This window comes from Arachis stenosperma, chromosome 4 (assembly GCF_014773155.1).
Source record: "Arachis stenosperma cultivar V10309 chromosome 4, arast.V10309.gnm1.PFL2, whole genome shotgun sequence".
Classification (NCBI taxonomy): Eukaryota; Viridiplantae; Streptophyta; class Magnoliopsida; order Fabales; family Fabaceae; genus Arachis; species Arachis stenosperma.
Window position 1 is genome coordinate 3,351,062 of NC_080380.1, and position 24,670 is coordinate 3,375,731.

Genomic DNA, 24,670 nt, shown 5'->3' on the forward strand with positions numbered 1-24,670 from the left:
GAATGCCATTGGCAACAAGTTAGGTGAAAACAACCATCGAACATGGCAGCAGTTAGAGGACAAGATTTAGAGAGCCATCTTCAACAATCCATTCCTCCTCAATTTTCATCAGATCAAGATTGACTTTCAGGTAAAGAATTTGCACAGTACAAGCAATGGCGCCAGGAAGATTACAACATCATTTCCTTCTTTTTGGATTCAATGGAGGAAGTTTTCTCCAACAAGATGGTTGGCAGCCAATTTGCTTATGAAATCTGGAATAGGATCGAGGATTACTTTACTAAAAGCACCAAATACAAGATCAAGCAACTCAAAAAGCTAGCCTGAAGAATATCAAGAACAGATTAATAGCAACACAATACATTTCAAAGATTAAAGAAGTTACTGATTCTTTGGCTGCTCTTGGGAGTCCACTCACATCAGAAGAACATATTGATGCCCTTCTTGCTGGTTTAAATTCTGAATATCATGTTCTTACTATGATCAATTCCAAACCTGAACTCTATTCTTTATGTGAGGTAGAAACCATCATTATGTCACATGATGATATGTTATAGCAGTTTCGGAACCCAGATACTTTGCTCCCTCAGGCTCATCTTGCACAAAGCTCTTTCTCCAATTCCTTCACCTCTGGTCGTGCCAACTACAATCGCAGAGGCAGAGGTGGAAGAATATCTCGAGATGGCAGATTCAACTATAGCTCACCAAGGCCTCAATGCCAGGTCTGTGACAGATTTGGTCACATAGCTTGGCATTGTTTCCATAGGTTTGATCAACAGATTCCACCCCCTTCTCAATCCCAGAATCAATCTTTTAGGCCTCCCTCAACAAAGACTTTGGTGTCTTCATCTGCTTCACAAGTTTTTGGTTCATCGTCAATTCCCCCATCCAAACCCACCCTGCCACAATCCATCTGCTTACATGGTTGTTCCAACTTCTCTTGTTGACCCAACATGGTATCCAAACACTGGTGCTTCACACCATATCACACCCAATGCTGACAACCTCCTTTCAAAAACAGACTATAATGGTCCTGAACAGGTTATGGTAGACAATGGCAAAGGTTTGTTAATCTCTCATTGGTAATTCAATTTTACATGCTTTAGATACAAATCGTTTCTTTAATCTTCAACAATTAATTCACTCACCACAAATGACCAAGAATGTAGTTAGTGTATCAAAATTTTGTGAAGACAATGCTGTATTCTTTGAATTTCATGCTTACATTTGTTTAATGAAATAGCAACACTCCAAGAAGATACTTTTACAAGGCTATCATAGAGGTGGTCTATACAGATTCTTCAATGTTCAAAGTCCTTCAAATCTCACTCCTAGTTCTATTCCCTGTGTGTTTAGTGTAAATCTGACTTCCAATAATCTTTGGCATCGGCGTTTAGGCCATGCCTCAACTAGAATTGTACATTTGGTTATGAATTTGTGTAATATTTCTTCTTCAAGTAAACAATTTGATATGAATAATATTTGTTCTCATTGTGCTGAAGCTAAACATCATAAATTGCCTTTTCCCGAGTCTTCTACTGTCTATACAGCACCTCTACAGCTTGTTTACTCAATGTTTGGAGACCATCACCATATAGCTCTCACTTAGGTTATAGATTCTATGTGACTTCTATTGATGCTTCTTCAAAATGCACATGCTTGTACTTACTGCACTCTAAATCTCAAGTCTTTACTGCTTTTGTACAATTTCAATCTCTAATGGAAAATCTTACTGGACATAAAATTAAGAAATTTCAGACTGATCATGGAGATGAATTCACCTCAAACATCTTTACTTCATACTTAGCAGAGAAAGGTATTTCTCATAGATACACTTGTACTTACAAACATGAGCAAAATGGTAGAGTGGAGAGAAAGCATCGCCATATTGTGGAGACAAGTTTGGCTATGCTTTCTCAAGCCAAAATGCCACTCACTTATTGGGATGAGGTTGTAGTTACAGCCTTATCTTATAAATCAATTACCTACTCCAACTCTCCAAAATAAATCTCCATATGAGGTTCTAGTTTACCAAACAACCTGATTATACTCTCCTAAGAACCTTTGGTTCAACCTACTATCCCTTAATAACTCCTTATAACAAGAACAAATTTAATTATAAGTTCCATAGATGTTTATTTCTAGGATATGCTATTGATCATAAAGTGCATGTGTCTATCACCCTCTGGTAAGATATATATATTTTAAGAGATGTGCTTTTTGATGAAAGTGATTTTCCATACAATGAACTTTTTCTACCTAAATTAGCTAATAGCAATACTTTAAACACTCATAATTCTACTTCCATACCATCAATTCACACCTCAAATAATTCTTCTGGTTCAAGTATTATTTCAGATAGACCAACTATTGGTACTAACAATAAATCTGTAGCATCAACAACTAGTGATGTGCCTAGTGATTTAATAAAAGAATCACCACCCTCTACTTCTCAAAGTACAAGTTCAGATATCATTCCAATCACTGGTATTGAAAAACAGCTACCTCTTTCTGCACCTCCTACTACTTCACAAGATATTGCTCAACAGAATCTTGAATCACCTGCTACTATTGAGGTTCAGAATCAACACCTCATGACCACAAGGTCAAAAACAGGAAAGTTAAAGCCAAAACTTCACTCTACTGTTGCCTGTTGGAAGTTCAGACTTGTCTATTGAAAGTCCTCCTAGAAATGCAGCTGTGGCTCTTAAAATACCACATTGGTATGCTGCTATGCAAGAGGAATACCAGGCTCTTATGAGAACTAATACATGGACCTTGGTTGAGGATCCACCTAATGCAAAAGTGATAGGTTCAAAGTGGATGTATGCTGTTAAAAGGTTACCAAAGATACAAAAATACAAGGCCAGACTTGTGGCACAAGGCTTTGATCAAACTGAAGGATTTGATTTTGGTCAAGTCTTTAGTCCAGTCATAAGACCTACAATTATTAGAATTATGTTAAGTGTAGCACTGACTAGAGGATGGACTATTAGACAATATGACTTTAATAATGCTTTTTTAAATGGGAATTTATACCAAACTATTTATATGAGACAAACAAAGGGATTTGAAATACAACCTTAAACTCTTGTTTGTAAATTAATTAAACTAGATTTTGACCCGCACCATGCGTGGAGAATTTGAATTATAATTTTTACATAATGGTTTTTTATTAGATTTTATAAATTTATGTAAATAAAATAGTATATATTTATATTGTTCTTTGTTATTTGTGACCGTTATAGTAGCCGTTGTAATTTCTTATTACATAATATATAATTATGTTATTTTTAATTATATTTAAAGTAGATTGATTATTCTCACTTTTGTGAAATCTTAAAAGAATTTGTACATTTAATTTTGGTTTCTTGTAACATTTGATAATTGTAGTAGCATCTTAAGAATTAATTTTTTTTTTGTTGTAATGTGACCTTAAGATCAATGTAGGATATGATAATTGTACACTAAATTTTAGGTGTAATGTTTCAAAAATTTAATGGGAGCTTAAGATGAAATTTTTACATTAATTTACATTGAATTTTATTCCTTGTAACGTTTCATAATTTTAATGGGAGGTTTCATTATGATTTTCATAGTTTTTTTTTTTTTTTTTTGTAGTTGAAAAAAGAAGAGTCAAAGCCTAAGAATGAATCTAGAATCATGATAGGAAGCAAGGAGACTAACAATACATCTAGACTATCTTGTATTCTATTTTAATATATTACTAATAGATAGGTCTCTCTATGGTCTTAAACAAGTTCCAAGAGAGTAATTTCTTAAATTAAGTAGCACTTTAGCAACTTTTGGGTTTTAAAATGCTAAGTCTGATAATTCTCTTTTTATTAGAACCGAAACAGATAATGTTATTTTTATATTGTGTTATGTTGATGATATGATTGTTATAGGTAATAATCAATCTACAATAGTTGGATTAATGCAGCAACTTCACAACATCTTCTCTTTAAAGAATTTAGGAGATTTGAGTTACTTTTTAGGCGTTGAAATTTTAAAAATTGATACAAGAGCTCTGCACTTGTCTCAGACCAAGTATATACGTGATCTACTCTCTAAAGTTGGTATGGCTGATGCTAGTCCCATGCTAACTCCTATGGTATCTTTTCTACAATTAACTGCTAGAGGATTCGAAGAATTTGGTGATCCGAGCTTTACAGATCAGTGGTAGGGAGTCTGCAGTATGCCACTGTGACAAGGCCAGATTTGGCATTTGCAGTGAGTAAAGTGAGTCAATTTATGCATAGACCTCTTCTTGCTCACTAAAAGGCTGTAAAAAGGTTGCTTATATACTTGCAGGGCACTAAAGATCAATAGTTGATATTCCACAAAAGCACAGACTTCAGAATTTATGAGTTTTCTGATGCAGACTGGGCCTCTGATTTGGAGGACAGGAGATCTGTGTCTGAATTTTACATCTTTCTTGGTCCTAATTTGGTGTCTTGGATGTGCAGGAAACAACTGACGATCAGCAGGTCATCAACTGAGGCTGAGTTTAGGAGTCTAGCATCTTGCTAAGCGGAGATCATTTGGATTCAAGGGTTGTTGACAGAGTTGAATGTGGAATTAGCCAGTGTCCCTTCGATTTTCTGTGACAATTTGAGCATTGTGTTGCTCACGGCCAACCCTGTTTTGCATGATAAAACCAAGCATTTTCAGCTTGACATTCAATTTGTTCGAGATAGAGTGCAGAAAAACTTGGTACATGTGATACATATCTCAGGAGCTGAACAAAGGGCTGATATACTAACTAAACCTTTGACATCGGTATCATTTGAGAAATGGAAAAGCAAACTCAGAATTGTGCCAAGACCAATTATAATTTTGAGGGGGATGTCAAAAGTAAGGATGTAAATTCTTTAGAGTTAGTTAGAGATGTTGTGAATTAAATGTGAGAGTTAATTTATGGGCATTAGAGTTAGTTACTGGTCTGGAGTTTCTTGAAATCCAAGAGTGTATTCATATGTGTATATATTGATAGGCCATGAGCATGAGAATGGGTATATTCTATTTTCTAAGTCTCATTTGTAAAACATACATTCTTTTGCCTTATGATTAGTTCAATAGTGAATAATAACAACTGTATTTCTTCTTCCAACATTCTGTTTTTTCTGCATAATTAGCATTCTCATCAATCTCATAAACCTTTCAGTTATTACCACCATACCTTTTCCTCCTCCTCCTTACACCTCTGCTGTATTTTCTCTTCCTCTTCCATCATCATTATTATCATGGTCTTCTTTTTCTTCTTCTTCTTATATGTATAACATTTTAAATCCAAAATGCACCAAAATCCTCTATGATGACGATATTCAAACAAACTTAGTTCAAAACAAGTTCAAACCAAAATTGCACCTTATTTAAATCCAGAATGCATCGAAATTACTTAATGATAAGGATACACAAACAAATTCGGTTCAAAATAAGCACAGAACCAAATATACTTTATTTAAATGCAAAATTCAGCAAAAGTACTTAATGATAACGACACACAAACAAACTCAGTTTAAAATAAGTACAGACGAAAAGTGTACCTTATTTTAAATTCATAATGCATCGAAATTATTTTTTAAAAAATTATCATAACTAAAAACTCTTTCCCCTCCTTTTTCATTACCATCTTTTTATCTTATTCAACTCTTTTTTTTATCTTTTCATGATTTTTTTTGTTTTATTCTTTCAAAAAGAATAAAAACAAGAAAAAATCAAATAGAGAAAAAGAAATGCACAATGTTGTAAAAACACTAGAAAAAAGAGGAAAAAAAAAAGAAAAGAAGCACCAATAAGAGTAAGATAAAAGAAGTAAGATAAAAGAACGACGACGAGAAAGAAACACCTTAAGAAGAAAAAGAAACGAAGAGAAGAAGAATAAGGAAGATGAATGTGAAATACAAATGTTGGGATGATTTTTGTTGGGTTTAAATTAATTTAGTTGAGCTTGACTGTCAAAAAAAACTTAAATATGTAGCAAGATATTTGGTTGCCAAGCATTTATGTGTTTCTACTTTCGAGTATAAAACTAGTTTTCTGGCAATAAAAAACGGACAAACGAACTCCTCTTAGTAGCTGAAACATCAGCTTCCACATTTAACAACTCTTGTGTCGTCTCTCTGCCGGCCTCCAAATTGAATACTTTTATCCTGTTTCCTCATGGAACCTCCTTCCTCAAATACGCTTCTTCTTCCTCTTCTTCTTCTATTCGCAAAAGCCTTCTTTACTAATGAACCCCAACATGCTCCCATGTTTTCCCGCCATTTTTCTCATCATACTCCAAAGTCTTTGGTTCCCAAACCCAGCTCTCTCTTCCACCGCCGGTGTCGACTCCATCTCTCGCCTACTCCGAATCCAGGACCGCCAGAGGGATCCTCCTTCCGTCCAGGAAGCCGCTGCTGCGGCCGTCCTCCGCCGCCTCCTCCCTTCCCACTCCTCGAGCTTCCACTTCCGAATTATCTCCAAGGTAATCCCAATTACTCATTTTTCTTTTCATTTTTGAACTGACTAGGGTAAACTAGCAAAATGATACAAATAACCTCGAAACAAATAAGGTAAATATTTTTAATTGGCAACGCATTTTGTATTTAGCAGCTTGTGCATTTGATTCAAATTTGTATAGAAACATTTAAATAATTAGTTAGAAGGTGCAAACAAAAATGAAAAGATTTCTAAAGTATTTTTAAATTTTTTAAAAATTTGGATCATAAAAAAATTCAGTTGTCATAAAATCATCAAACTTTAGAAACAGATCTCATCGTTTCTGAAAACGCATTTTGTATTTCTAAAGCTTATTTACTATTCATATCTTTTGGGTGATTTTCGCCAGCAATATGAACGAATACCATTTTCGTAGTTTATCCAATTGATTGAAATAGTTAGTTATATAATTTTCCATTTACAGGATGAATGCGGCAGTGACTATTGCTTTGTAGTAAAAAACCATCCTGCTTACACACGAGCCGGGGATCCTCAAATACTGTATGCTACTATTGAATTTTTAGATTTCATTTGCAGTATTCATGATTGGAAATTGTGTTGTGGTTTTAGGTTGCACTTACTGTTGTCTCGTAATAAAAAAAGGGAAGAAAATTAAATTAAAACTCTGATATTGTAGTAGTTGCAGTTGTGGTTGTCTACTGCGGTCTAAGACTATACTTACTCCGTTTCAAAATAAATCCATTTTACACAAAAGGATACGGGTAAATTTAATATATTTGGATACAAATTGGATCGAGATACATGATTCTTTTTACAGAACCAATTTGGCTAAGCAGACTTTTTTGAACTGAGGGAGGACGTGACTATAATAATTGGTTGGTTCAAATGGTTCAGTACTAGTTCTTTGGCAAGGTTTTCGAAATATAGAAGACTTAATGCTGGGAGAATTACCTCATAATAAGCTAAGCTAACTTGAATAAGATTAGTTGAACTTTAGTGGACCCTTAGCTAGTGATTTTCACCCGAAATACTATATATGGCTTTCATACATGGGCACATGGAAAAGTAAGTAACAAATCAATAACAAACTTAGTGTGTTTTGTTATAACTAATAGGTTGAGTCAGAAAATTAACTCTCAACTAAGGTAACTAAGCTTAATGCATTATGATAATCTTGCTGAAAGATTTTAAAATGGTTAGATGAATAATGATTTTCAGCCCTCAACAGTATAGCTGGGACTACTGGAGTGGACATTGTGGCTGGTCTACACTGGTATTTAAAGCAACGGTGTGGCTCACATATATCATGGGACAAAACTGGTGGCTCGCAACTATCTTCGGTGCCTAAGGTGGGATTTCTTCCACGTGTTCAGGAGGCTGGGATCTTGGTTCCGAGGCCTGTTCCATGGAGCTATTACCAAAATGCTGTTACATCTAGCTGTAAGCTTGCCTCTTTGAGCATCATGGTTTTACAATAGAACATTTTGTTTCCATGTGATCTTATTTTATTTTCGTTTTGGAAGATTCGTTTGCCTGGTGGGATTGGAATAGATGGGAGAAGGAGATTGACTGGATGGCTCTGCAGGGTATCAACCTACCACTCGCATTTACAGGTCAAGAGACTATATGGCAGAAAGTGTTTCAGGTTAGTATTCCTACCCAAATGCGTTAAATAGTTTTTGGGATAAGTTTGGCATTATGACATCATTTTGTCGCTTTGGAAATTTCTGAAAATGACTTTAATCTTCAAAATCAACTTTCAAATATGCACCATCTGACAAGTTCTAGATGTTATATTGTCAGAAAAGTTCTTTAAATACGGGTTTAGGGTACTATGAATAGTCATTTTCGTTTTTAATTTACGGAAAGCTTGAGCAGTGAAAAAAATGCATATCCTAAAGAGCATAACCGTTTCCTTGAATTTATGGTTTATGCAAAACAATAAATATTTGAAAGGCACAGTTATTAGGTGATGACCAATTTATTATTTTCCATCTCCTTCACATCTCATGTAAAACTGCCAGAGCTCTTCGGGCTTAAAGCATGAACTAACATACATATACTATATCTTGTAAATAAGTTTAATTTAAATTATCAGCAATGATCGCATCGGCGCATAGTCACAGTTTATGATACCTTATAAAGAACCACACCAAGTGTCTCAAAGAAAAACCTTTGAGAAGGAGGCATAAGAATTCTTCTATATATCTAGCAGTTTATATATTTGCCATGAACAACTACATGCGTTATCTTATTGCATGGAATTTTGTGGCTCTTCTCTTAAGACACTGGCTTTGCAAGCAAGCTATGATCTGTTAACATCAATTTGAGTGTGGTTTTAGATAATACATATTATGATCTAATAATGGCTGGAGATGTATAGAGTAATCTGCCATCTTATAGGATATAGAAAATGTTCAAGTTCAGTCAGATTAGATTTGAGACTTAGTTCTCTAATGGCCTTCTTCCTTTTTAGCATATAACTCTTAGCACCTTTATTGCTAGCAACTTTCATCTCTCTAGACCATTTATTGCAAGTAGTGAGTTAACAATGTGAAAATCGATTTTGGCCCATAGTTCTGTAATAGAATTTTTTATTCAAATAATCATTATCTGTAGCTCAGTAATCTTGAATATTGTTCAATTCTGTTTAAAGAATTTATCATATGGCTGACTTTATATTTATTCTCTAGGAGAAATTTAACATGAGCACTTCTGATTTGGATGATTTCTTTGGAGGCCCCGCATTTCTTGCATGGTCGCGAATGGGAAATTTGCATGGGTGAGTGGTAACCAAATTTCTGGTCTTCTTGTTTGACTTAGATTATTCATATTATATGTTTATATTTCTAGGTTCAGTAATTTCTTATTATCTTTACCACGAATATAGTGGTTGAGGGGGAAAAAAAGAAATGAAAAAGAAAAAACAGTACCTTTTGGTCACAATATCAATTTCTGAAAATGCCCTTATTTACAATTTAGTGTTAACATTTCTAATAAAAGTTCAAATCTGTTGTAGGTACAAAAAAAACTTTTAAATTAAAAAACTACTTGCACTTTATCTTGAGTTTACACTAGGGCCTAGGCACAAAGTACCTTTCAATTTTAGCCTAAATAATTAGGGTTGAAAACTTACAAAATGTATATGTAGTGGCCAAGACTTTTCAGTTTCATTATAAATTTCTCAAGTTTAATGCTTCTAGGAAAAACTCTTTCTCTTTGTCCAGAGTTTCGTAATCATTCTGGTTCTAGCAGCCCAGCTCAATATTTAGAGTGTGAATGATTGTGTAATTTTTTCCAGATGGGGTGGACCCCTGCCACAGAGCTGGTTGGATCAACAGTTAAACATGCAGAAGAAAATTCTTGCCCGAATGTATGAGCTTGGAATGAATCCTGGTAATGAATCTACGGGCTCTTGTATTTTGACGTTAGTAAATCATTGTTGATCCTTATGCATACTAAACAACAACAATTAAGGCTTTTCATCACTACATCGTGTCAATTTCAATGGATAAAATAGAATAATAGCATCATATCATAAATCATTCCTATGATAGACCTTTATGAAAGGATAAAATAGAAACAAACAGTGAATTGGTATTCTTTTTGTTTATGGTAGCACCCAAATCAATTACAAGCATAATTGTGTAGATACTTGTCTCTTAGACATGATGAAACCTTTTGAAATGGCTAAAAGTGCATGAGAATGGGGTAGAATCGTGCCTTGAAACCTTTTCTGAGATCACAAAAGAAGGCTTATCGCTCCTGAGCTTGTGAGTAGCAGAATATATTGGTTCTGATTTTAAGAAGGTTAAAGTTATATTTCTGAGAACAGTTTCTAAGGTGTATAAACAACTTGAATGAAGGAATGTAAAAGAGATAAATTTCAGGAGATAATGCACAAAGATATATCCTAGTTCAGTTGAGACTTGCTTACATCCAGTCCTCAACAATAGTTAAGATTTACACTATAAAACGATGTTACAAGATATCGTTTCTTCAAGTTTTTCCGGGCTAAGTTTTTACTAAAATTATAAGAATATAAGAACCTTAGATATTCTTTCCTTAATAAAGTAAGATGAAGAGTAGTTCTAGAGGAGTTTAGAGGAGTCTAGACGGATCAAAATCTGGACTGTAACTAACTTAAGTGAAGAATGTCACTGATAGATTCAGCAGCTAGCAGAATTGGTAAGGTTTATTGAAGAACTAGGGATTGCAAATTACAGTCCCTATAGGAATACACGGTTGGAACTACCAATTATGGAGGGAGCTTAGCCTCTCCCGTTCAAACAGATCTAACAGAAAAATTCACACACTGAAAACTAACTGGTCAACTAGCATTTATAGGCAGTAGGTACTGAGACTACTACCCTCATGCCTGTTAGCTTAGCTCAAAAGGAACAAACAAACAGCCAAATAATACCAGCAAGTAGAAATAAAACCAGCAAGTAGAACTACTTACCTCTCTTGTAAACTAAACCAAACCTGTTTGGGGTCACCCTATCAGTCACCTTTTCCTCTTGTGTTCTAACTATATATATGCTATGAGTTGACCATTAACTCAGTTATTAATAATAGAATCTTCTTCTTCACCTATTATCTCAACCTCTCTCCCTTCTTCACCTATAAATGTTGGGAGCCAAAATTATCTTTGCTGCAAGCAAAACCATTTCTGGGGTCTATTTCTGCACATTCTTCCATTTGTGATGTATTAGGAAGTGACTTTTCTCATTTCTGAGGTTGACTAGCATCTCAGAAGCTCATTCTGTGGTTATTACTTTATAGTATAGTCCTTCTGAGATAGCACTTTTAACTAGTTAACTTTTATAATTTAGAGAAAGATTCTCTAATAATTTAAAAACACTTGAGCAAACTATTAGATAAAAACTTAATGAAAATTTTAAATTGTATTTGTCTTTGTTAATCATCAAAACTTAATCTGAGATATATGAAGTTGACATCTTTGGCGGTCAATGTTCTACCTCCATTTTCTGGAAGTTAAAACATTTATATACTGAATAATTGCTTTGCAGTCCTACCAGCTTTTTCTGGAAATGTCCCTGCAGCGCTGAAACGTCTATTTCCATTAGCAAAAATAACACGCTTGGGAAATTGGTAAGTACAGCTGTGTATGCACGTTAACTTGAACTTCCATAAAATTAGTCTGCTTATTCAACAATTGCATTGGTTTAGGAAGTTTACTAACATCATTCTAAAAATTCAGCTATTTGATATTTTTTGAGAATATTCGAAGTTTGTATTGTGTTACACCAATTTGTGATACTTATATATGTATATGGATCAGCTGACACTAATACATATCTCACATACCAGTATATTAACACAAACGCATTAAACAACAGAAGCATATCTATGATGGTGATTGGATGCCTAGTTTTTTGAGGAACAAATTTACAAAATCACCAGCAGAGAGGTTTCTTACATAGAGAAAACTGGAAACCAGAGAGTCAAGCTGGCTGGAGAAATAACTTATATGTTTAGCACCCCATCACTCTTTACTGTCCCTAGAAATATAAAATTTAATCTTGCACCTTCAAAAATAGATAACCTTCCGAAATTGGTAATGCTTAGCAACAACGATTTATGGCTTTAATATCTAGTACCAGTACCATGAATGTCACTAAAACCAAACAAATATTCTTAATTCTTGTACCCGTTGATTTTTCCTTTCAAAATATTGATAACCCCCATGAGTGGTAAATCCATTTGATCATGCATGTCCATGAGTTACTAAATTTCATCAATCCGTATATAAAACTGAACAAAAGAGAAAAAATGTGCTATAGGAAACTGGGTGTTTATGCTTTTATGTATTTTATCATAACAAAAATGTGATACCATGGATTTAGTGTGATAGCCCAATGAAAGGATATCAAAGCCAGATATTATATGTTTTTATATGTTTTCTGTTTCACTCATGTCCATTGAAACCCCCCATACATACTTTATGTACCTTTCTTTCATCCTGCTATAGGTTTTCTGTTAAGAACGATGTCAAATGGTGTTGCACTTATCTTCTTGATGCTACTGATCCCTTGTTCATCGATATTGGGAAAGCATTCATTGAGAAACAATTGCAAGGTGATTTGAACTTTTGTTGCCCAGTTTGTAGTGCAAAATAAAAGGATTCATGCAGCTATTCTATAATTTTATCTAATGGATACCAATTTAATTGTTTTACATATTTATGTCTCTCTCCAGAGTATGGAAGAACCAGCCACATATATAATTGGTAAGTATATCTTTACACATCAATTTCAAAAGAGTAGAATGATGTTATCTTTGCTGAATATTTGTGTAAATTTCTGTATGTACATGGAGATCTAGTAGAACTGCACTAGCTGTAACTTGAAATATTGAACGTTGAGTTGTTGACCCTTCCTGGCACGAAATGATATTATGTCTTACTTTCTTACGAAGAAGTGCATGCCAATAAGTTTCATACTTAAATCTCACCTTTGTAGTTCCTTGGATATGTTTTCACACTTCTCAGAACTTTCTTCTAGATTCTTATATTCATCGCATTTGTTATTATCATCAATATGACTTGAAGTGTCTGAATATTATGTGTATTCAAATGTACAGAAAATCATTTCTTTATAGAGGAATTACAGAAATAGAAATAACTAGAAAATGGAAAAAAATACTAGCCTAAAATAAGGAAAGATTTCTAATCATAAAATCCCTAAAAATAAGCTAAACTAAAACTAGAAAGGATATTATAATTAATTCTATTTACAGAAAAGATTCATGAAATAAATTAGGAATCTGATTTTGATTTGATCTAGTCAACACTCCCCTTCAAGCTGGCTTGAAGATATCCTTCATTGACAGCTTGCTTATTATGCTATCAAAGGTCTTCTTGGGTAATCCTTTAGTTAGAACATCTGTCCTCTCTCAATTTTTTCCTTTATAAAATGCTTGTCAACTTCAACATGTTTAGTTCTGTCATGCAGAACTGGATTATGGACAATAGAAATTGCAGATTTGTTGTCACAATACAACCTTATTGGTGGAGAAATGGAAACCTTTAGTTCTTGTAGGATTTTCTCTACTCATAGTGCTTCACATATTCCATGAGCCACTGCTCTAAACTCAGCTTCTGCACTACTTCGTGCCACAACACTCTGCTTTTTACTCCTCCAACTAACCAGGTTTCCTCCAACAAAGGTGCAATACCCAGATGTTGACCTTCTATCCATGACATTCTCAGCCCAATCTGCATTTGTATAGGCTTCTACTTGAAGATGTCCATAGTTTTTGTAGAGTAACCCTTTCCCAAGCGACCCCTTCAAGTACCTTAGGATTCTAAAGACAACATCCATGTGTTCTCGGCCAGGTGAATGCATAAACTGGCTTACCATGCTCACAGCAAATGCTATATCCGGGCGTGTATGGGATAAATAGATTAGCTTCCCCACTAACCGCTGATATCTCCCTTTGTCCATTACATTTTCTGGTTCAGCTGGCTTCAATTTTAAGTTAGGGTCTATAGGTGTTTCAGCAGCTTTACAATCAAGTAATCCCGTTTCTTTTAAAAGATCTAGGATGTACTTTCGTTGGTTCATAAAAATGCCTTCCTTAGACCTTGCAAATTCAATTCCAAGGAAGTATTTTAATGAGCCAAGTTCTTTGATTTCAAAAGCTTTGACAAGATTTTCTTTCAAGTCTTTTAGCTCCAAGCTATCATCACCTGTCAGAATAATGTCATCCACATATACAATTAAGATGGCAGTTTTATTAACTGCTGAATGTTTATAGAAAAGTGTATGGTCAGCTTGGCTTTGAGTATAACCAAGTCCCTTCACCACCATTCCAAGTCGTTCAAACCAAGCTTTGGGGATTGTTTCAATCCATAGAGAGATTTCTTTAGTTTGCACACTTTATTCCTCCCTAGTTCAGCCTCAAATCCAGGTGGAAGTTTCATGAACACCTCTTCCTCTAGCTCCCCATTCAGGAAAGCATTCTTTACATCTAATTGATGTAAAGACCAATTGTAATTCGCACCAAGAGATAAGAGAATCCGCACAGAGTTGAGTTTAGCAACTGGAGCAAAGGTCTCTCGATAATCTGCTCCATAGGTTTGTGTAAATTCCCTAGCTACTAACCTAGCCTTATACCTCTATGCTTCCATCAGCATTGCACTTGATGTTGAAAACGCACCTGCAGCCAACCAATTTTGTATTCTGTGGCAGATCTACAATCTCCCAAGTTTCATTCTTCTTGAGTGCATGCCATTCTTCCATCACTGCTAATTTCCAATTGGGATCATCTAGTGCTTCCTCTATATTCCTAGGCTCAAATAGATTTGTAATTTTAGAAGTAAAAGCTCGATGTTTTTGAGAGAGATTTTGGTAAGAGACATAATTGGAAATAGGATGGTTGGTGCTGGTTTTGAGTACCTTTTTGGTGCAGGTTATGGTTTCTTTCCTAAGGGCTATTGGTAAATTATTATTAGAAGTAGCAATATCAGATTTACCTGGAAGTTCCTCAGGTACTACAGTTGGGCCGTCTTCCGGATTTTCAGATTGGGTTGGTACAGAGATGATGGACTGATCTCTATTCTTCTTGGGATATTTCCGAACATAACATCGAAGCTCTTTTTCTGATTGTGGTATTTCTTTTTTTGTTTGTATTCCAACTAATTCTGGCACAATTTCAGAATTGATTTCCACATCTTTTTTGGCAATTATTTTAGAATTTGTTTGATCAGTGAAAGTTGTATCCTCAATATGTAAGATAGGAGTGGGTAAAGGTTCATGCAAAAAATTTTCTTCAATTAGACTCTCCCCCTGAAAAAATTTTTGCTGAAAGAATGTTTCATGTTCTAAAAAAGTAACATCCATACTTACATGACATTTCTTTATGTGTGGATTGAAACATTTATAACCCTTTTGACTTGGGAAATAGCCAATAAAAATGTATTTTTCTGCCCTTGGATCAAGTTTACTTCGGGGTGAAGGTGTATGCAAAAATACAGTACAATCAAATACTTTTAAAGGTAAATCACAATGCAACCTACATGCTGGAAAATTCTTTTTGAAAGTATCCAACGGTGTGCTGTAATTTACCACACGCGTAGGCATTCGATTTATGAGATAGGCTGCTGTTAGGACAGCATCTCCCCATAAATACTTTGGAACATTACCCTCAAACATAATGGCACGTGCTACTTTAAGAAGATGTTTATTCTTCCTTTCAGCAATGTCATGTTGTTGGGGTGTATTGGGGCATGTAAATTGATGTTGAATACCTTTTTTTTTTGAAGAAATTCACCAAGATTTTTGTTAAAGAATTCAGTACCATTATTACTTTTTAATATTGAAATTTTTGTGTCAAATTGAGTTTCTACCATTTTTGAAAAATACTGAAAAATTTTAGAAACCTCTGATTTTTCATGCATGAGATAAATCTAACATAGTCGTGTGTGGTCATCAATAAAAGTCACAAACCATTTCTTTCCAAATTGAGTTGTTATTTTCGATGGACCCCATACATCACTATGAATCAACTGGAAAGGTTTAGATGCATGATAAAGTTGACAGTAATAAGGAACTCGATGACTCTTTGCACGAATACAAGTTTCACATTTAAGTAAGGAAGAATCAATATTCTTAAACAAACTTGGAAACAAATGTTTGAGATATGAAAAATTAGGGTGTCCTAGTCTATTGTGCCAGAGAATTATTTGGTCTTTTATAGGCATAGAACATATACCACTAAATCCTTGAGCTACTTTATCTTCCGAAATATCCTCAAAATGATAGAGTCCATCCATCATCTTAGCACTGCCAATCATCTTCCCCGAGGTCCGGTCTTGAAAAATACCATGAGTGTCAGAATGTCACAGCACAATTGGAATCCTTGCAGATTTTACTAATGGAGAGAAGATTACAAGAAAACTTTGGTACATGTAGGACATTTCTTAGGTCAATATTTTTGGACAATTTAATTGTACATTTTCCAACAATGGATGAAAAACTACCATCAGCAACTCTAATTTTCTCATTTTCAAAAGAAGGAGAATAAGTTTTAAATAAAGGAGAGAGGCTGGTCATATGGTCAGATGCACCTGAATCGACAATCCATGGTGCATTTAAGGGACATATGAATACTAAAATTACCTGTTTGAGCCAAAGAACCACTAGGAGTACTAGATAAAGAACTGGAATTTAATAGCCTTATGAGCTGCTCAACCTGTTCGTTACTCAAGGATGATTTTTCAGCCTCATGAGCAGTTGGGGTAGAACGTATTTTGGGACCAGGTTTGCTGCCTTTAAAATGTGCTGGTTTTCCATGAATCTTCCAGCAGGTTTCTCGGGTGTGACGAGGTTTATTGCAGTGGTCACACCAAAGATTGGAGAGATGCCTCTGATTTGATGAACTTTTAAGCGCAGCAGGTGCCACTAAGAGTGCATTAGACTCCAAAGAAGTCTGTTCAGTCTTGCCTTTCCCCATCATCACAGCTCTACGAGTTTCCTCTCTTCTAACCTCAGCAAAAACTTCTCCAATTGAGGGTAGGACTGCTCTTCCAATAATTTTGTCACGAACTTCATCTAGCTCTACATTGAGGCCTGCAAGAAATTGAAATGTCCTCCCTTCTTCCACTGTTTGTTGGTGGTGTTTGGCATCAGCGGCTGAAATCCACTTGTAGTTATTGAAATGGTCAAGGTCCTGCCACACCCGCTTCAATGTGTGGAAATATTTGGTGACATTGTCACTCCCTTGTTGAATTTCTCTAGCTTTTAGAGTAAGTTCATAAATCTGGGATTTATTCCCAAGATCAGAGTACATCTCCTTGACACTATCCCACAATTCTTTGGCAGTGGTATAGTACATATAGTTACTACTGATATCCTCCTCCATTGAGTTCACCAGCCATGTCATCACCATGGAATTTTCGGTATCCCACACATTATATTGTGTGTCAGTGACGTTAGGCTGGCTTCGCTCACCGGTGAGATATCCAATCTTCCCTCTTCCACGAATGTACATCTGAACTGATTGAGACCACCTAAGATAGTTTGACCCATTGAGTCGAAATGTGGTGATTTGAACTGAATGGAAATCACCACTAACTAGTACCCGTTGCTTAGATTTTAAATTTGATGGAGTAAGAGTGGTGTTCTCCTTTTGTTCATGATTAATGACTGAGGAACTGTCAGCCATATCTATAAATCAGAGGCACAGATTCTGCTCTGATACCAACTTGAAGTGTCTGAATATTATGTGTATTCAAATGTACAGAAAATCATCTCTTTATAGAGGAATTACAGAAATAGAAATAACTAGAAAATGAGAAAAAATACTAGCCTAAAATAAGGAAAAATTTCTAATCATAAAATCCCTAAAAATAAGCTAAACTAAAACTAGAAAGGATATTATAATTAATTCTATTTACAGAAAAGATTCATGAAATAAATTAGGAATCTGATTTTGATTTGATCTAGTCAACAATATGCATAATGATTAAATATTAAATCCATGAGTATCCAATGAATATGAGTTCATTCAGAGAAACACATCTCATTTGATTGTCCCGGGATAGTGGAGCTAGAATTGTGTAATTATACTAAGTTGTGATTTTAGAGGACTCTCTCTGATGGCAGTAATTGTGAAATTCCTGGTGTTGAACTATTTTTGCTCCATTTGATGCCAAGACAAAGGCCTGAACTAAAGTTATAATAACATACATGATAATGTGCGCAAAATCTGGAGAATTTTGCCCTTTATCACTGCTTTTGCTGATACGTGCTTCAATTTAATAACATAGATTATGTTGAACTAATCACAGTGATACTTTTGATGAGAACACCCCACCTAGTGATGATCCAGAGTACATTTCATCATTAGGAGCAGCAATCTTTAAGGGAATGCAAAGTGGTGATGATGATGCTGTTTGGCTGATGCAGGTATAGGAATTAGTTTGCTTTTTTCTTTAGTGTCAAATAGCAGCTTTTGTGTATAACTAACTAAAATTTCATGCCTGTAGATTTATGCAGCAATGAAACCTAATGGTTCAATATTTTGTATGCAGGGATGGCTATTTTCATATGATCCATTCTGGAAACCACCACAAATGAAGGTCATATAATAATAATTTTTTTTTCATAGAAAGTCTTACTTTTTCCTTTGTTTTCAATAATTGCAATGGTCTAGAAGTTTGTCTAAGATCTGTATGTGTAAACCACTTTGTTGCCTTAACTGTTTTCATGTTAGATTGCTTTTGTCTTAGTTTTGATATATTGTAGATATCTCCATCAATGTTTATGGTTGTTGGTATGTATTGAAATTTGATGGTTTTGTTAGGAATTAGGATCCCATTTGTGAGTTTGCTAGTAGTTAGTTAGCGGAGTTGGGTCACTCTAAATAAAGGCATTATTTAGGAGTCTTTGCTCATTTGTTAGAGTTTTATGAGGGTTGATGGGTTCTCTCATACCCTCTCTATCATTGTAATTCAGTTTGAGAATGGATTAGTTACTCTTAGTATTTCTTTTCTTTGTTCCTTTTTTTTCCCCTGTTCTTTTCTTTCATTGGCTGCTTAAGATAGTGATTATGTAAGTAATGGTCCTAATGGCTGCTATAGTGCTATATACATGTGAACAGTTGATACATTAATCAGCATGTATGCTTTGTAGAATATAAGTTAATGCTAGTTGTTTATTGTTACTAATTATCACCATTCATGTATATGTGACTCTTGAACTTTTTTTTTTCTTTTTTAATTTTCCCCTTATCTGAGCTTATTTCAGGCCCTTTTGCATTCTGTTCCCATTGGAAAGTTGGTTATACTTGACTTGTACGCTGAAGTAAAACCTATATGGATTACATCAGGACAGTTTTATGGAGTTCCCTACATTTGGAAAGTCAATTTCCCTTTTATCCTGATCAATGAAAATAATAATATCATCCCATCTATTTTTTAATTTTGTTGGCTATATCCATATTCTTCTTGCCTCTGCTATATATGTGCCAGTGATATCTTGACTCTGCTGGATATAAAATATATTTTTTTCAGTGTCCTATAATTTGATTTATCTTCACTTTCATTAAAATTTGGTGGCATTATGTTCAAGCCAATATTCAGCTTCATAAGGAGGTGGTTCATTGATTGATTTATAGTTGTTTTGCAAAACACTGACAATGTTGTCCAAGTAACTATTAGCCACTGGTGGACTTGCATTCAAATTATTTGATGCCCGTAAAATAATTCAAATTATTTGTTTCATGCATGTCTATATCTATACATTGTAGATATTAGGGCTTTTATACTTTTTAGTTAATGCTATTATTCACCTTATCTATTTGATATATAAATAGACCTATTGGTTACCCAAGATTCTACAGTCTGTATCCTTTTGATTTGCATTATTTTGTTCTTTGATTGATTGGATGTAATATTTTTGCTTCACAGGTGTATGCTGCACAACTTCGCAGCAAACATCGAGATGTATGGGATATTGGATGCAATAGCATCTGGGCCAATTAAAGCACGTATAAGCATTAACTCAACAATGGCAAGTTATCCATTTCTGTTGGAGAATCAGTTTCATATTTTTTCTCAGCTATCTTGGGTTTTTTGGCTCTATTATATTAGTTGTGCTCTCAAATGACTAAATAAGTTTAATTTATTGCAAGCTTCTTTTGTTATATATATAAACATGAGAAAGGATCATCTTGTATCTCAAAAAAAAAAATAAAAAAAGAAGAAGAAAATTTTCAATTGATTATTTAGAACAGATACTCAAAAGCACACTCATACATCAATAAATGTATATTGTTGAAGGTGACAATCCATTTCTAAAGTAGTCTGTCCAACTTGAGCAATATCTTTTCCATCTTGTCCACTCGATCCCCATTTAGCATGTGAAACATGTAGAAATGATATTACTGTGTACAAAAGTAATTATGTTTCTGGCTATTATAAGCATATAGATCATACTTACCATGGTGGTCTTTGATTTTCCAAAGGTTGGAGTTGGAATGTCAATGGAAGGTATAGAACAGAATCCAATTGTCTATGATCTGATGTCAGAAATGGCATTTCAACACAATAAAATTGACGTTAAGGTATGAATAAGAAAAATCCCGGTAGCAAGTCTTTTTGTCTTCTACATGTCATTAGGAGAGATTTTCTTCAATATGAATGTAACCTCTACTTGATAAGTTTGTACTTTGGATGTAAGTCTAACATATTCTCTCTTTATTTAAAAACAATCAGAATATGTATGAGCCCCATTTTGTTGACAATTTTGATAAGAATCTCTCATGTTTTTGGCTTCCTTTTTACCTGTATAGTATATTTCCGTTGGCGCTATCATTTTTACACGGTGCCTATTTGAATTTATCAATAACTATGGTGTGCAGGAAAGTGAATCTGTATAATATTAAGATTTATTATTTATTAGTTCTCTGGTAAGCCTGTAGTATGACGTTATATGAATCCATTTTTATATAGTTATATGCTTCAAGCTTTGCATACTGTTTCATTCCTATACAAATGTGTTTCACTTCGGTTATAATGAAAAGTTGTTAGCCTCAGAGCCTTTACTAAATCCATTCTCTAGTTAGGTTGTGTTTTCTTCATATCTATCTCAATATCATGGTAAATGTTTTCAGATTGAAGTTTTTCATATCAGTTATGATTGTTCCTTTCTCAGGTGTGGGTTGATCTGTATTCAACCAGACGTTATGGGCAGTCAGTTCCTTTAATCCAGAAGGGATGGAACATATTATACCACACCATTTACAATTGCACGGATGGTGCATATGTGAGTGCTTGCTCAATGCTTATAACATATCTCAGATTAGTAATTCCTGTTAGTCTTGCAATAGAAGAGTTTCGGTGAAATTATGTGTTCAACTTATTATATCACACTGTACACTTCCTTTTATCATATGTTGAACTATTGTTTTCTTCATATGTACAATGCTAGGGAAAAAGGTATATGTCTCCTTCATGTAATTCTGACTGATAATTACTTGTATAACTGCACATCTTATTGCTCAAGTCCATTTTCAACCAACCAAGAACTACATTGTATTTGTCTATTATTTGACAAGATATTATTTGTTTATGGTAACAGGACAAAAATAGAGATGTCATTGTATCAATCCCGGATGTCGACCCATCCTTGATTTCAGGACAGCAAAATGGGTTTCTGAAGTATGGCAAACCATACACAAAAACATTTATCAGGGAAATAACTGATTCATTTGAACAACCTCATTTGTGGTATCCAACTTCTGAAGTAATTCATGCATTGGAACTTTTTCTTTGCAGTGGAGATGAACTTTCAAGAAGTAACACTTACAGGTGAGAATGTATTAAGAGTTTCCCTTACTCTTTGCTTAGCTATTATATGTTTCCAAATCCAAATTCATGGTATCTATTGTGTATCCCAGGTATGACATTGTTGATCTGACTAGACAAGTCTTGGCAAAATATGCAAATCAGTTGTTCTTTGAGGTCATAGAGGCATACCAATCACGTGATCTTGATCAAGTGACTCTCCTCAGCCGGAAATTTCTGAACCTGGTCAATGATTTGGACACGCTCTTGGCTACCCATGATGGATTTCTTCTAGGACCTTGGTTAGAAAGTGCAAAGCAACTAGCTCAAAATCAAGAACAGCAAAAGCAGGTTTGATTTTCATTGATTGGCAAAAAATTCAAATCCATGCATTCTGTCATTCTGTTCTATACTTAAATTGTTGTAATCTAAACATCTACAGTATGAGTGGAATGCGAGAACACAAATCACCATGTGGTACGACAACACAGAGTTGGAAGCCAGTCTACTTCGTGATTACGGTAACGATAGATAGTTCCTTGCCATTTTTATAAGTGTTGGTTGCATTTCACCCCCCTGAATTTTATGTCATGTGCATATTAGTTCCTAAACTGCAAAAATGTGCAAGTTGACCCCCTAAATTTCCCAAATGCATAGATTGATCGTATTAGCAATTTTTCCATCAATTAACAAGTTTAGAATGTCAAAGTTGCATCTTTAAGAAAGTTTTCGGGGCGATGGGTACATAACCCAAAGCTTTGGGACGTATATTATACTTATTTTGACAGTCGCTTGGGTCACTAATCTTGGCGAGGTTAACAACCCCACTATGATGAAAATAGCCAATAACCCACCTTGGTTGGCTAAGCCAAGGATGCACCTCTTACTCTCAAAGAGCCTAGAGAAAAATATACACACAATTTATTTCATATTCAAATAAACTTCAACTCTATCTCATAAGTAAAAGGTACATGAGTTATTTATATTAGTGAGAGAAGGAAAAGCCTTCATAACTTGAACGATATGGGACTAATACATAACACAAAGTTCACTATCCTAAACAATATGAGACTTGTATTCCCTTATTACAATTAACTAATATAATTAACCTACTAACTCTACTTGCTCCCGCGTCATTTAGGGTGTTGTTGATCTGCACATTCTTAAAGTTTAGGGACAAAAGTACAAGATAGTAAATAAAAAAGGGGTAAATGAAGTTTGAGGATGCGTTTTGTGGCCGTTGGCCCTTTTGCGAAACGTGTCATAGCTGGCAAGAAGTTTTCTCGTCCCTGTGAATTTCTTCTTTGAACTCTACAGAGAAGGAAAATAAAATCTTTTTGACATGCCAATTTATTCTGATATCAATTACTATGTTGAACAACTTTTTCAACAGGGAACAAGTACTGGAGTGGTCTTCTCCGTGATTACTATGGTCCCAGAGCTGCTATTTATTTCAAACAATTAAGAGAAAGCTTAGAGAATGGCGAGGATTTTAATCTGAAGGAATGGAGAAGGGAGTGGATAAAGCTAACCAATGATTGGCAAAACAGTACAAACATATTTCCATTGAAGAGTAGAGGAGATGCTCTGAATACTTCAAGATGGCTCTTCAATAAATACTTGAGAACTTCAACAATCCTTGCATAAAGCTTACATTGAAAGGTACTGAAAACCAAGTAAACTTGAATGAACTGCATTTATATATACCATACACGGGATTGGAAACTTTAATTTCCATTTCATGCAATGTATAAACTACCTTGGCATTTTTGCCATGTATAAAACTAAACTTATGTAGTACTAAGAACATTGAAGACAGATCTTGTTCCTTACTAAATGTGAATAATATCTCGTATATATTGTGCTTGGGGAAGTTTTAATATAATAGGAAAGTATAAAATAATTTAATGTAATATTGATTACCAAAAATATGAAAAGAAAATCAATTGATGTAATTTTAATTATACCCAATCTCTAGAGTTTTGACATATACGCATATGTCAACTTGTCCCCGATGTTAATGTTTCAAAACGTTTGGATTATTAAGTGATTTTTAATAATAAAACATTTTTTTTAATTTATCGAATAGTCTATTTTAATTTTTATTTATTAATTGATTTTTCATATATTATTTAATTTTAAAATTTTAGATTTAATTTTCAATTTATTATTTTATTATTTATTATTCATCTATTTTATCTTTACAACTCTGTCATTAACGATCTTATATCTATCTGTATTTATCTTCAATCTCCTTTCTAACTTTTATTATTGAGTTTGGAATCTTACTCTTATCTTTTCAATCTTAATATCAACAATTTTATAATCTATCATCAATCTCCTTTCCAATTATCTAATTTCTATAATTGTAATCGTTTTACGAATCTCGTTCATCCTCTCGGATCATCGGTTTGGACTTTTCACTTTATAGTTGTCGCTTTTGGTGTTCTGTCAACTACGAACTTTGAAACCAACTTGAATTTATCGAGTGGTCAATTCACTCGTCCGCTTAAATAACTGTCGGGAGTTCGAATCCCGTCTTGTGCATGCAATAACCCATTGACCAGCGACAGATCCTTAAATGGAGGTCAGATCCGCGACAGATTAGTCCTTAACCTGTCGGGTTGGGGAATACTATGGAAAATGAGAAACTTCTTAATTCTTATTAGCTCAATGCACAAAATGATGAATCTCGTATAACAATTAGCTATATATAGTGGTCTATCTAACTAGCGGAGTTAGGATAAGAAGCTAACTAATTTCTATTTCACTTTCTACAACTAACTAATTAGTGCTAGACTATGCTAACTAACTTGTTAATACAACTAATAAACCAACTAACTACTTACTGAGTTTGTACATCAGGTAACAATTTTATTTTATTTAAAAAGCACAAGTATAATACTTAAA

General features: G+C 34.4%; 1 protein-coding gene across 3 annotated transcripts; it reads left to right on the plus strand.

Moving 5' to 3' along the window:
• Nucleotides 1–6,077: 6,077 nt before the first annotated feature.
• On the plus strand, nucleotides 6,078–23,841 carry LOC130974185 (alpha-N-acetylglucosaminidase-like). Of its 3 annotated transcripts, none has more exons than XM_057898957.1 (19): nucleotides 6,078–6,472; nucleotides 6,911–6,987; nucleotides 7,676–7,887; nucleotides 7,971–8,092; nucleotides 9,141–9,229; nucleotides 9,749–9,843; nucleotides 11,481–11,562; nucleotides 12,443–12,549; nucleotides 12,670–12,700; nucleotides 18,263–18,380; nucleotides 18,506–18,553; nucleotides 19,221–19,329; nucleotides 19,882–19,985; nucleotides 20,440–20,538; nucleotides 21,129–21,239; nucleotides 21,555–21,784; nucleotides 21,874–22,111; nucleotides 22,203–22,281; nucleotides 23,154–23,841. In XM_057898957.1, exons 1-19 carry the CDS (start codon nucleotides 6,236–6,238, stop codon nucleotides 23,405–23,407), a joined length of 2,442 nt encoding a protein of 813 aa, XP_057754940.1. In that variant the 5' UTR covers nucleotides 6,078–6,235; the 3' UTR covers nucleotides 23,408–23,841. The 3 variants fall into 3 exon arrangements, with proteins under 3 accessions (XP_057754940.1, XP_057754942.1, XP_057754941.1); XM_057898959.1 differs by having other exon boundaries at nucleotides 21,988–22,111; XM_057898958.1 differs by lacking the exon at nucleotides 6,911–6,987 and having other exon boundaries at nucleotides 6,247–6,472; nucleotides 7,666–7,887.
• Nucleotides 23,842–24,670: the final 829 nt, after the last annotated feature.

Excerpts from the sequence above, each read along its gene's own strand:
- LOC130974185 (XM_057898957.1), top strand. The coding sequence starts at position 6,236 with ATGAACCCCAACATGCTCCCATGTTTTCCCGCCATTTTTCTCATCATA. Across the intron at positions 18,381-18,505 it reads ATGCTGTTTGGCTGATGCAG|GGATGGCTATTTTCATATGA; the intron begins GTATAGGAATTA and ends TTTTGTATGCAG. Across the intron at positions 20,539-21,128 it reads ACAATAAAATTGACGTTAAG|GTGTGGGTTGATCTGTATTC; the intron begins GTATGAATAAGA and ends TTCCTTTCTCAG.